Consider the following 12,380-nt stretch of genomic DNA (forward strand, 5'->3'; position numbering starts at 1 on the left):
GTTTTTAGGTGGCTTCCAGGACTCGTGTGCAAAAGTTTGTGTTAATGCTGTCTGAGCGTATTCGGTGTTTTTCGCCACATTTGTTATTTCATTTTCTTATCCATTTAACGGGGAGTAGCGTTTTCCACCAAAGGCGCCAACCTCTGTAATGCATCATGTAGAAAAAGAAAACGAAAAAACTAAATTGGTAAGGCTGCTGGCGATGCCCCTTTTTCGACTGTAACTGTTTTACAGCGAAAAAGTTACGCTCTCATGGGAAAGAGGAAGCATAAAAGATGCTGAATTTTCCTCGAGAAGACTGTCGTTTTCATTACAGTAATATGTAAATGACATCCCAATCTATATTAGTCCGGGGACTGACTCCGTGATCAACGCCTTTTAAGGCTGTCATTCTAGCAACGTAACTAACCAGGTTTTCAGGAAGTACGCTGCGAAAGTAAGTGAAGCGCAGCGTCAGCATACCACAGAAGCCTCGGGGCATACACCCGCAATCCACGTGAGAGCGGACGCGCTCGCCCAAAGTGCACTTTAGGGCAGGGCGCGCCGTCGATCTGATAACGAGCAAGTACAGGCAGTGAAAGCTAGGCCGCTCAAGAGAAGAGCGCCTTCCTCCTCCGTGCTTCAATCACTCAAGCTGCGCCGAGGCAGCGCCTGGTACTATCGGTCGTTGGTGCGGGCACAGAGGAAAAGAAGAGGCGTCACTCACAGAGAGCCGGCGTGTGAACACCCGGAAGGAGCCAGGGTTCTGCCTAAACGAATTTTATCAGTGTATACACTGGCTAGATCTGGTTTCCAAAAGCAAGTTTATAGAAAGGCACCGAGAAGTGTGTGTGTGTGTGTGTGTGTGTGTGTGTGTGTGTGTGTGTGTGTGTGTGTGTGTGTGCGTGTGCGTGTGCGTGTGTGCGTGTGTGCGTGTGTGTGTGTCACTACGCCTCTGCTTGCCCATTACAGCAACAGCCCGTGGATCGGCGGACGCATCCTTTACGCAAGTCAATGACTATATCAGGAGGTAAGAGAATTGCACTCGGACATCTATAAAACATACTTAATTGTTTCCGTGGAAAATGCACTACAATTCAATACAGGATATAGTGCTGTCGCTCCTTAAAACACAACATTATTAGGGACCCTATCTGCTAGATGGTTCAACTTCGAGCTAGCAATCCGCAGCCATGAATCATTCGCATAAGGCAGTCTGCACCTGCAGCCACCGCAATCAGTGAATCACGCTGAGTAGCAAATTGGGAGGACAAGGGTGCTCAGGGAATGAGCTGCAACGAACACCAACTTCCACTCACAAAGTAGCAGTAAACGTCCTGTGTTCATTTACGGTCTTCCGTATACGTATGATCTCAAAGGGTCCCTGAAACGGTTTTTCTTGTACGCCTGGACACACAGGGTATATATATCTCTCAAGAAATGCTTTCTCACAAGAATTTCGTGTCAGTGTTAAACATTACCCTCTATTAGATTTGTCGGACGATCCTACCGCTGTCAACCAGATGTAGGAGTCGTCGGACGATCTCGCCACTGCCACAATTTGAAGGAGTTGAAGGTCGTAGAGAGGAACTCGGTGAACAGGATTTATTTACATATTAACAATTTGAACAAGACATACATCGACAGTCTAGCGTGACTCCCATATGGAGCACGCAAGACGACGCATACAGCAAACAGCTTACGAGCACACAGCTCACGAGTACATTTCGAGCATGACAACGAGCACCCTCTAGCAGCCATCAATCGCTGCTTATAAGCACTCCGCTTGACGTCATAGTTCGACGTCATTGAAGATGACCCGCCCTTTTGGACGAGGCGGGCTCACATACACGTGTTGCACAGGTTTCAGTGTCGCACAGGTTTCAGTGGTCCGGAGCCGACGTCAGAGGGGCTTCGTAGAATTCTGAGCCGTCCCTGTTGACGCGGCCGGATAGCACATGGTCTGGTTTCTCGAAAAGCTCATGGGGAGGTTCCGCCAATTACCTCCCCTCGAGAACTCCCCTGAGCTGACCCCGCGCCGCGTGGCTGCTGGTTATCCGCAGTTCTCTGAAGTGCGCCCCGTCCGGTTGGATTGGAACACGTACAGCGGGCTGAACTAGCTGCAGGCCGATCCTATCACCTCACCTCAAGCCGCGGCTATCCCCATCAACTTTTACACCGTGCGGCCATCGGTAAAGTCCCGTCTCCTTCAAGCGGCGACGCAAGTGTTGTCTACTTCCGGTTGATTTTGTCCTAATGTGCTCTAACGTCTCTTTCCTACGCAGTTTTTCTCGCTGATCGTGGGCTACGTGAAGCGAAATTTAAAGAAAAAGTGTGCGCGGCGGGCGGAGACGCGGCGGCACTACGCACAATGCTGGCAGGCTTTTCTTTTTTTTTTTTCATTGTCACATGAAGCAAGAAGAGACGGATGCTGCGGCGTGCGTTCGCCGTATTGCTGTTAGCGTCGATATTTATTACGATTGTGTACTTATTCTTAATGGTACACAAATTACTACGCATACCTGTGCTATTAAAAATGAGCTTGATGCAGTGACATGTATCAGGCATTCCCGATGACGCAATGTGGGTAGCAAATCGGATATCTCACCCGACTGACGTCACGCGCCCCCGCTATACGTAGCAGGTGACGGGGCGGCTGGAAAGTGAGGGGAGTGGCATCGCTGCGATCAGTAGCCATGCATATTTTTAAAACCTTATGATAACTTACACGCCTTATGCGAAGCGCTTAAATGCGTAACTTAACGTTCAGAAGGACCTACCCTAACAACTCAGTACGCTTGTGCAAAATTGTTAAAATCTTCTCAGGTTGTTCACGTTCCCTCTAAGAAGTTAGACGTGTGTGTGCGTGTGCGTGTGCGTGTGCGTGTGCGTGTGCGTGTGCGCGCGCGTGTGTGTGTCTGTGTGTGTGTGTGTGTGTCTGTGTGTGTGTGTGTGTGTGTGTGTGTGTGTGTGTGTGTGTGTGTGTGCGTGTGTGTGTGTGTGTGTGTGTGTGTGATGCATGCGAGTTGCGCGTCTACGACTATCCGCCTCTGTCGTTTTTATTGAGAACGTCAACTACGACAGATCTAGACCGATGTGATACCGTATTGAGCGATGCAGATAGCGGGTGTAATCCGTTTCCCGTTTAATTGGTGCTCGGGGTAAGCTCTTCTAGTTAGTGTCCAGGTTGGCAATATTAAGTTCTCTTAGGAGCATAAACCAGTACAGTATATCCGTCTCGCCGATCAAACTCTAGTTAGAGTGACACAAGAGTGTCCACGCCGGGAGTGTCGACTCATACAGCTGCACAAATGACGAATGATCTGCCTGTCTCTATAAATCGTGTAAGCAGATGCAGTTTCTTAATTAACCCCGCATACTCCTTCCGGAGGCGAAGGCTCCGCTCAAGCGCTGATTCTGCCTCGCTTTTACCATACGAAACAGATCAGAGGAACATTTGAGCATGGCGACAGTCTGTTGAGAGAATACTAATCGAGCCCGGACCAGCCATTCAATATCCTCGCGCAACTGACTTGAATTATCTGCCGTACAAGCGTCTGTAACATATTCACATCGTAAGCATTCGACGAGTTCCGTGAAAAACAATGAATACGCGCAAAGGAATGAGGATCCTTAAAGGTGTTTCTTTGTGCCTTCAGCTCACCCTCTTACACCCATTGGAAGAAGTGTCAAAGCTTGTATTGTTAGAATTAAGACGTTCTATTTAAAAGCTTCAAAATCAACGCCACAGGGGCAGAATTGCCGACTATTGTGACTTTGAGGTGGAGGACGAGAGGCAGATTGTTGGAGCAGACGAAGACGAAACAACAAATATTGTACTATATGTTCAGATATAGCAGAATATTGTGTACATGTAGCGGTAAGAGCGCACCAGACCGACTGGGCAGCTGGTGGCGACTCTCTTTCCTGTAGCAATCGGGCGGTTCTGCCTTAAACCCCTTTGGCGACCCATCGTCGGCAGGAACGAGGCGGGGCGGGAGACAGAACTAGATAGATTAATTTGAAACTATTGTTTATCATGCTTTCGATCGAGCTACAAGTGGGTGAGGCAGAAATAGCTTTTCTGTGCTTGAAATGACCGCGAACACCATAAACTTATGAACACCTACCCTGCCTCTGCACGGTGTATGCTTATCGGGCTCTAATAACGCATGTTCCTCAGTGTTTGTAACAAAATGATGAGTAATGCTTGGGAGAATATCATAAACGCCGTAGATATGAGGCAGCAGGATGACATGTGTAGCCAACTGTGACTGCATGACGTATACTCAGACAATGACTCAAAGCAAACCGCTGGGAAAATCACTCCCACGGCTTTTAATTTGTTTAAAACTTATAGTGTCAAGAGCACACTGAACACTCTGTAAAGTATATCTTTTTACGCTTCTGAAGTAAAGAAAAAGTGGAGTAAGGGTGCATTAGGGGGTTTGTTAACGAATACGCCCACTGTCGAAAAATGCGAGAAATTATGGGTACAGAAAGTGTGTTTTGATGGCTAGCACACGTGAAACAGTGGAAGATGTTTTTCTTTTTTTGCTTTTCTTTTAAGTGTGCTGGTAAAAAGAAATGCACTGAGCTGTAAAGTTGGGCATGCCGGTTCAGACTGCTACTCAGAAACGTTCCTAAAAAGCACAAGCCCCTTCACGCTGGGTAAATTATTGAAGCACCAGCAATCAAAGACGAAGGGACATATGTAAGCGCTCCCTTAGTATCTGTTATGCAAGAAAAGGCTACAAGTTGCGGAACCAGATGTGCCTAAACCTTTTTCACGTGCACTTTTTCCTGGTTTCTCGTAGGCGAGCTTTAGTCAGGTGTTCATTCACACATTTCGTCCCAATACTAGTTTTCTAGGCATACTAAATGAGGATATTTTTCTTCCTGTGCTGTCTACAACATGCAGATCAGAAAACGGAAAGGAGCAACACACGGAAGAACGATTTCAAACCTGACTGATTTCGTATCAGGCCAGGCATTTATAAAGGCTATTATGATCAGGAATGAAAGTCCTGATCATTGCACTCACCACCTTTTATAGATACATCGTCAATTACAAAACATATCAGATGCAATTTAGCGCACCATTCGTGTGTGCAAGTGTTCTCTGTTTCCATGATTCGGGTTTTAGTGTTGTACGTAACGCGAAAATAAAAACATGAACAGCCACCAATTAAGCCTATAAAGCGCCCTCTTGACGTGTAAATGGGAACCTAAAAAGAGAAAAAACCAGGCCTCGGCACTCACTTGCAGGTAGAGTCATCCCCGGGCAGGCGGCAGCACAACTCGCAGGCCTTGGTCACGGGGTCGCGCGGCCTGCGCTTGCACTGGCACGACTGCAGGCCGTACGCGATGCAGATGGAGCCCGTGCACTCCTGCGCACAGGATAGTCGAGAGTAAGAAGTGACATCACACTCTCACGCACTGACGACACGTCACGGGGCTTGCACAGACCTCAGTGCGAGGTACAACCAAATGGTTCCTCTGAGGCTCTGAAACTTGCGCGAGTACCCGCATCACCAATGGTTCATGGTCGACCACGCTTATCTGCAGATAAATTCTTTCCGTACAATTGTTACAAGGAGAATGCACCACACACGCCGGGCGTGAGATCTTTCGGGGCTCTTCACTGTTTGTACGAAAAAGGACTGAAAGTCGTAATCTCAGTGTAACTTATGTCATAGCGCCGCATATTTTTGTGCTAGTAATGGCTGTCTTGGAGGTTTTGTATTGCCCAACCGCGTACCCATATGTTACTGTCTTTCCCGCGCAATCTACACCAACGTTCAGCGATTATATATAATTGGCTTTGCTAACTTACGGCTTTTGTTTTGTGCACGCTAAACTATAGCAGAGCCTTTCTTCTTTTTTTTTTATCTGCTCGTCCGAGGCTCCAAGGCGCAGTATATTCATCCTACAGTTGAACGTTTGTGCCTCTGCATTTTCTTTTTTTTTTTTGAATTTACAAGCTTCCTAGCAGTAGACATACCGATGGCATGATGATTGGGGTATATATATTCCCGAACAGTGGCACGACTGGACATCGAAATAAATGCCTAAGCACCACGCCCCGCTTCAGTGCTCCAAGAAGAAGTAACTGCCACCCTGTATTTGAGAGGTTTCGGCGAAAAGAACTTGCCTTTGCAATACCCTCGAAAGATGCACGATCGTATCATAAACCTTTGATTTCTTCATCTCCTCGCTTCTTCAGTTCCTATTGTGTGCGACTCACTGGTGCGATTATAAGTATGTCTGCGAAATGACGGAAGAGTTCTGTGAAAACAAGAAAGCGACGTTTGTCCCCCAAAAAGCGCCGGATATCGAAGCCCGATTAACAACCAAGCGTTGCGTATATATAGGAGACTTCAGGAGCCGCTGTGGCGGCTGCTGAAGAACGCCACAGCGTTGTAGAAGGGTTTTTTTTTAAAAGAAAACAAACTAATGAGCTATTCCATGTGCTTCGAACGTCAATGCCACGTGGTGGAACAATTAGGTACGTGCTCCGTGTTCTTGTGTCGCCTCTACGAACGTTACAGCTGCCGTAGTTCCATGCCTAAGTGACATCTGCCATTATCATCGTTTTTGCCCCAATTACCTTGATAAAATACAGTCAGCTGAGTTCTGGCTCAACCTATGGCGCACAGTGCAGAAACCTGTATGCGTCCCAATGTTTGATTGTTCACATTTTCGATAAAGTCAGCTTTTTCTTCTTTGTTAGCCTTTCAGCTCCTCTCGAACAGAACGGGGCCTAAACCAGTTATAGATAATACTTAATTGGCCTTCGTCGTGCTTGGGGCAACGCATGAAAAAAAAAATGCCGGCAGAAGCCATCTCAGGATGACTGTTGGCATTAATGCGACCAGCGCTGAAGCATTGCAACGACACATGTTATTGGCACCGCCGCAACACGTCATGCATGAGGCGTGTATTGCTGGCGGACTCTCCTCTAGCGCTTCCTTCTGGGGATGCTGCACTATCCTGCGGCGGCGTCGCACTGTCCCATCGTGGTGCGTGTCTGAACGTTGAGACACGCACCACGTTGGGTAGACAAGATTGCCTGAATACATATGACGCAGATTTGATTTCGCCTAGCGCTGCAGAAATGTTGAGGGATTTTTCTTTTTTCATCGAATAGCGGCACATACCGGGTGACCCAAGTTCGCGTGAAAGGCCCTCATTGATGAGCCCCACATGCCCAGTTTCACATACCCAGTGAACCAAGTTCGTCCGACGACCCGGTTCCATGAGCACAGCAGCAAGACGTTCTACCCATTAAACCATGGGTAAACTAACCAGCAAACCAATCGGGCGAGAAAGAGGTTAGAAACGGATAAACAAACATACAGTCACATGCCGCAAACTGGGTGTTGTTTCTTGAGAATACTAATCGCATTAAAGACCCAGCCGCCCTCCTTGTTGTACAACTGTTCAATCCGCCTTCAACGAAAAAACAAAGAAAATATCCATATTTACCCCCATGTAGCAGACGAACTCCTCGTTACAGATGGTCTTGTTAGGTTTGCTTGTCGAAGACGGGCATTGTGGTCCTTCACCAGTGGCCATGTGGTTAAGGGACAGAAGGTGAGAGAGGCATAAAGGAGAGATACCTCGACCTGCACCACTAATGTATGGTTAAGGGACACCGGAATTTCTATCAAACTGTCCCAGTCTTTTCCGACTGCGCTTACTGTCACGCTGCAGATGCTACCGTGTAGCTAAGCCTCTTAGCAAATCCCGTTTATAGGTGTACACAGTAATAGCTGAACCTGATAACGTGTCGCTAAACAGGGGTTCTTCGCAACTTAATTGTGTGCACTGATTTGATCAGTTCACAGCGCATTGTACAGCATGATCACTGCGACAAATACTGCACTTTTAAGCCCATACTGGCTGCATTGTACTGTTTTTTTTTTAGCTTTTATGTGTCCGTGCGACACGATTCCGGGAAGGAACGTGCAATATGCTCATGAACTGCGAAGTCCTCGCATATCATGCAATTGTGCAAGCAAATCGTACTTTATCACAGCTGGATCGATGGTGTAGGGATACACTTCATCGAATTATTTGTGGTATTTGGAAGTGGCGACTACTTCTTTCTCCCTTTATCGATTCTAAAAGACAGTGAACTTAGGACTTAAGAGTCCTCCTTCCCGTTTTTTCGCAGCACGTACCGATCGAACTATACAATAAAACAAAGGCGCATTCCTGCTTCGGTAAAAAGAAAAATCAATAAAGTAAGGTCAAAGGATATTCGCAATAGCTGGCGCTCCGGCATCCGTTGTCATCCCGGCACTTGTCCCCTATCTTTAGAACGCAATCCTGAGTGCAGCACGGACCTTGACTCGGGCTGGAAAGGACAAAGACAGGCGATAAATTATGTTGGCTCAACATTTTCGCCACACGCGTGTAACAGGCGTGCTTTATCACGCGACCAACTTGAACGCGGCATTCGACGAAATGGTTGGTTACTGAACTAACCCGTGACATGCATTATTACGCAGAAAGAAATCAAAGGTGGCCCCCTCGACTCGCTCACAAGGTGTTGACCTTTATGCGTTGTTGCAATATGAATAACATGCTTCCTCGTTCGAATCACCCATCACGGCACAAAAGTTGGGCAACTTTCACTTTCTCAGGGGACGTACGTTATACACGTTCCTGTCATGCCTGTGCCGTAAGATGACTGTATTCTACGCCCAGCTACTTCTGAACGTTCATACCAGGCACGCACTTTATCGCAGGGGTCCGAAGCTGTGCAGACTAAACTTCGTGATACAGCTGCTGCACACATTTATTTAATACGCGCTCGCGTTCCGTGGCGCCAAACACGTGTGATCACCTGAAATGTTGCGGCAGCCGCTGTCACGTGCTGCCCTATTGCGTTCTCTTTGCACTGACAGTCGCAATGCTAGCAGTGCTGTGGGAGAACTGCTCCCGAATGCACATTTCAGAAGCGTGACCTAGAATTTCGGTCATGGCTTTCTGTTGCTTCGACAATAATCACCGCACGAGGTTGTGCGATTACGAACGGGCTGTTGTCGTTTTTCCTTCGTGCGTAATGAGGATAAAGCACTTGCAAGCTAGTTTCAACGTGAACAGCCATAGAAGTGCAACAATCAAATGTGTGACGTTAATTAGGGGTGCATGGTATTGCATTTCAGAATTCCTGAAGTGGCGTTGACATCATTTTTCGAGCATGAACCGCACTCACCCCGCACGCTAGCAAAATTAGAGCGAATTCGGGGTAGTAGGTGGTATAAAGTGTTGTTTCATATTCAGTTTATTTTGCTGTCTAACCATACAGCTGTCTGGCAACACTACATGGGGAAGGAATAAATCACCCCACCTTTCCCGTATACCTACGGCTCGGTCGGAGTAACGGAATCCAATCTCGAACGTCATGCTTTTGTCACTGAAGCATCACAAGCGATTGCAAGAACCGGGAATATCTCATAATCGTCATGCGTTGCCTTTATTCTTTTTCCTCTTTTCTTTCCGCATGCGCTTCTTCAGACAGTGTTGATAGTTTCTGCAAGCGTTCTCCGGTTAGGGATACTTTTATCGCACGTGTAAAAGAAATGAGGACGCAGTTCAATGGAGGCGCCCTTGTTGCCTTATTGGGTGCGTGTGGAGCAAGACGTCTGATGTCGTTTCGGACTCTGTTTCGAAGCACTTCACTCAGCGGTAACTCCAACTTCCTGAAGTTACAACATTCATGCCAGAATTGTGGCTGCTGTCAGTCGGAGCATCTTGCAGGCAGCGATATCAAATTGAAATTTCGAGTTAGAACGTGTGTGGCAGGCACAGTATACATTTATTTTTATCAGTTTTCTATAACCATATATTGCCCCTTCTACTCTCAGAGATGATGACAAACTGAGAATAGTTGTAGGGCTGTGTCCTGGACCTTCTAAGCATTCCGTGAGTGTGACTATAGCCTCTCGAGTGTTAATGTGAAGAAGAAACATACTTTCTTCCCAAGAACAAAATTACAAATAAATGTACGGGCCCAGGAAAGCGCACGCGCGAAGTGGCTGTCAAGGCGCTGTCCGTTCAACCTTAGGTCATTTTACCTCTACGTCATCTTAAGCTCTACATTTACTGGCAAGAATCTACTTTCAAGAGCCATGAGACCTAAGCGCCCGCCAATACTGAGCGAAGAGTGCAGCTCAAAGCTGCTATAGAACTGAAATCTTCGTGAGCTGGTATTGATTGATTATTTAACTACAGCGTGCACAATCTGCTTGCATGCGTCCCTCGTGTTTTGTGCGCGCTGTGACTGAACAATGAGTTACGACAAAATATCAGGGGTCCTATTTTGTAACACTTCATTTCTCATTCTTTTTTCCATGCATCATTTGCTGGCACAACACTGTGCCGTCGTTATCGACGGCTCAGTGCGATGAGTGATAATAAATGAATTAGTATTATTATTGCTCTGTTGGAAAATCGTATGCACCATTGACAGATAAACAAAGCAGGCTGCCAACTGCCATTGAAAAGGGCACAACGCCTGCCTACTCTTCAGGAATAGGAAGGGGATAAAAACAAAGAAATTTAATATAGGAAGAAGGGGTGAAGAAAGAGAGAACGAGATGACTGATAGCAGACTAAAGCAGAACAATGACAAATCGTAGAGTACGGCGGTAGGAAAGAAAGAAATTTTGAATGTAAAGACAAAAGGAATCACAACGGAACACCTGTCCCATAACACGGATGTGGCCACCAGTAAGACCCACCTGCACACGACGTTAGGCCTGAGCTTACAGGGCGGTTCGTCTCGCGGCGGGTTGGATCGCATGGGAAAGCAGCAGGGCTCGAGGCAGTCGTCCTCCCAGCCGCAGTCACACTCCTCGCCGGCCTCTACCACCTCGTTGCCGCAGATCGAGTCTTGGGGCTCTGCGTTTGCGCACGCGCGACCCACCCCAAATGTCTGTGAGCGCAGAAGCATAACACGACGCCACATTTCGGAACGTATTACGCTAAAGGAATGCTCCAGTTGCATCGGACGTAGAGTGATTGACCCATCCCGTGCACAAATTTTCTTAAAGCAATACCGCAATTGTCCTGCAGGGCACGTGCACCGACCGCAATGCGCATATATCTTCCCGTCGGTATAATAGTGTTACACCATTGGTGGTGGTCAACGTGCTGTCATGTATGCACATTGCGCACCATTAACGCTTACCTACCCCCATATGGTGCCATTGCAGCAATTGCTTGTTTTGTGCTATGCTTGTATTTCAGTCAGCAAATCCGACTTTGGCGCGTACGCATAGTAGGCGTTGATAAAGGTGTAAGAGCCCGCTCACATGAACTGTCACTCCGCGTGTTATCTATACATGTGCTAGCCGTTACATTTGTTCCCTGGAGGGCGCTGCGACTCTTCGCTCCCCCTTTCTCTCTCTTAACGTGATATTCAATGAGAGTGGCAGCAACCCTTTGACGTCCACAGTCAGAGCATACAGACTTTATGTAGTCCAGCAGGCATTGTCTAAACCTCAAGTGCGTCCCACTGCTCAGCGGCTTACTTTTTGTCTGCGGGCTTCAAAGACTTCGCAGACAGCGTCCAGTTTGTGGCGCTTACCTGAAAAGCATCCCTTCGTGTTTCTCGCTTTCGAGTTGAGCACTGCGTTGATGCTTTTCAGGCTGCAGGGTGAAAAGCGGTTGTTGTTCCTCTTGTCGCCGGACGTGGCGTGCGCGAACATGATGTAGTTTCCGTTCTCTCCGCCAGGGGTGCACATGCTGTCGTCCTTCGGGTCGTGCTGCGCTCGAAAAACAACACGAGTTTAGTCGTTTTTGTCCCCTTACCTAACGAGCTCGATCCTATTACTCCGCTTCAAAGTTAAACACTGGTCTAGACGATTTTCCGAGTATTTTCTTGGATACAACGTGGATACGAGGACTCTGTGAGCAAGGAATGACGACAAGCTTCTTGCTCTGCCGTGGACCGAGTGTGCCAATTATAGGACGAGAGCAACTTTAATAAGAACTTTCGGTTTAAATATGTAATACGCTCCCGCGAGGGCATTAATGAATAAAAATAAAAAACAGTATCATGGCCGAAACATTGCTGTTTTTTTTTACTCTTGTTTTAACGCGATTACTGGAACAATCAAGCCATTTTCTTTGACACTTAGGCTAAAGCAAAGTACGGCGAAGCTGTTTGACGTCACATGAACACCTTCGTTTCCCATTTCTTTGAAGAAAATAGCGAAAACTTCGTATTTGGAACTTCAGCAAAGTTACATTTTAATTACACTGGACATTACATTCAATAGCAAATTGCATTTTACCCCCGACTTTTACAAAGGCGTAGTCGGGCGAAGTCTGACGAGGCGCGTTATTCAAATATTAAGTCGAGTAATTTTTCTACAACGTGCACG

General features: G+C 47.1%; 1 protein-coding gene and 1 long non-coding RNA gene across 4 annotated transcripts in view; one reads left to right on the forward strand and one right to left on the reverse strand.

Annotated features, from left to right (window-relative positions):
* LOC140218495 (uncharacterized) overlaps positions 1-12,380 on the forward strand; it is a 258,183-nt gene that overhangs the window by 188,221 nt on the left and 57,582 nt on the right. The gene's annotated exons all lie outside the window — the stretch shown is intronic.
* Positions 1-12,380, reverse strand: part of LOC126530925 (disintegrin and metalloproteinase domain-containing protein 10-like) — a 171,441-nt gene that overhangs the window by 8,645 nt on the left and 150,416 nt on the right. For all 3 annotated transcript variants that reach the window (XM_050178252.3, XM_055070865.2, XM_055070864.2), the window contains exons 9-13: positions 11,582-11,759; positions 10,734-10,893; positions 8,246-8,341; positions 7,468-7,549; positions 5,242-5,369 (exon numbers count right to left, since the gene is read on the reverse strand). In XM_050178252.3, the coding sequence (XP_050034209.1) occupies positions 5,242-5,369; positions 7,468-7,549; positions 8,246-8,341; positions 10,734-10,893; positions 11,582-11,759 (644 nt within the window). The remainder of the gene's footprint in view (positions 1-5,241; positions 5,370-7,467; positions 7,550-8,245; positions 8,342-10,733; positions 10,894-11,581; positions 11,760-12,380) is intronic.

Source organism: Dermacentor andersoni, chromosome 5 (assembly GCF_023375885.2).
Source record: "Dermacentor andersoni chromosome 5, qqDerAnde1_hic_scaffold, whole genome shotgun sequence".
In the NCBI taxonomy this organism is placed as follows: domain Eukaryota; kingdom Metazoa; phylum Arthropoda; class Arachnida; order Ixodida; family Ixodidae; genus Dermacentor; species Dermacentor andersoni.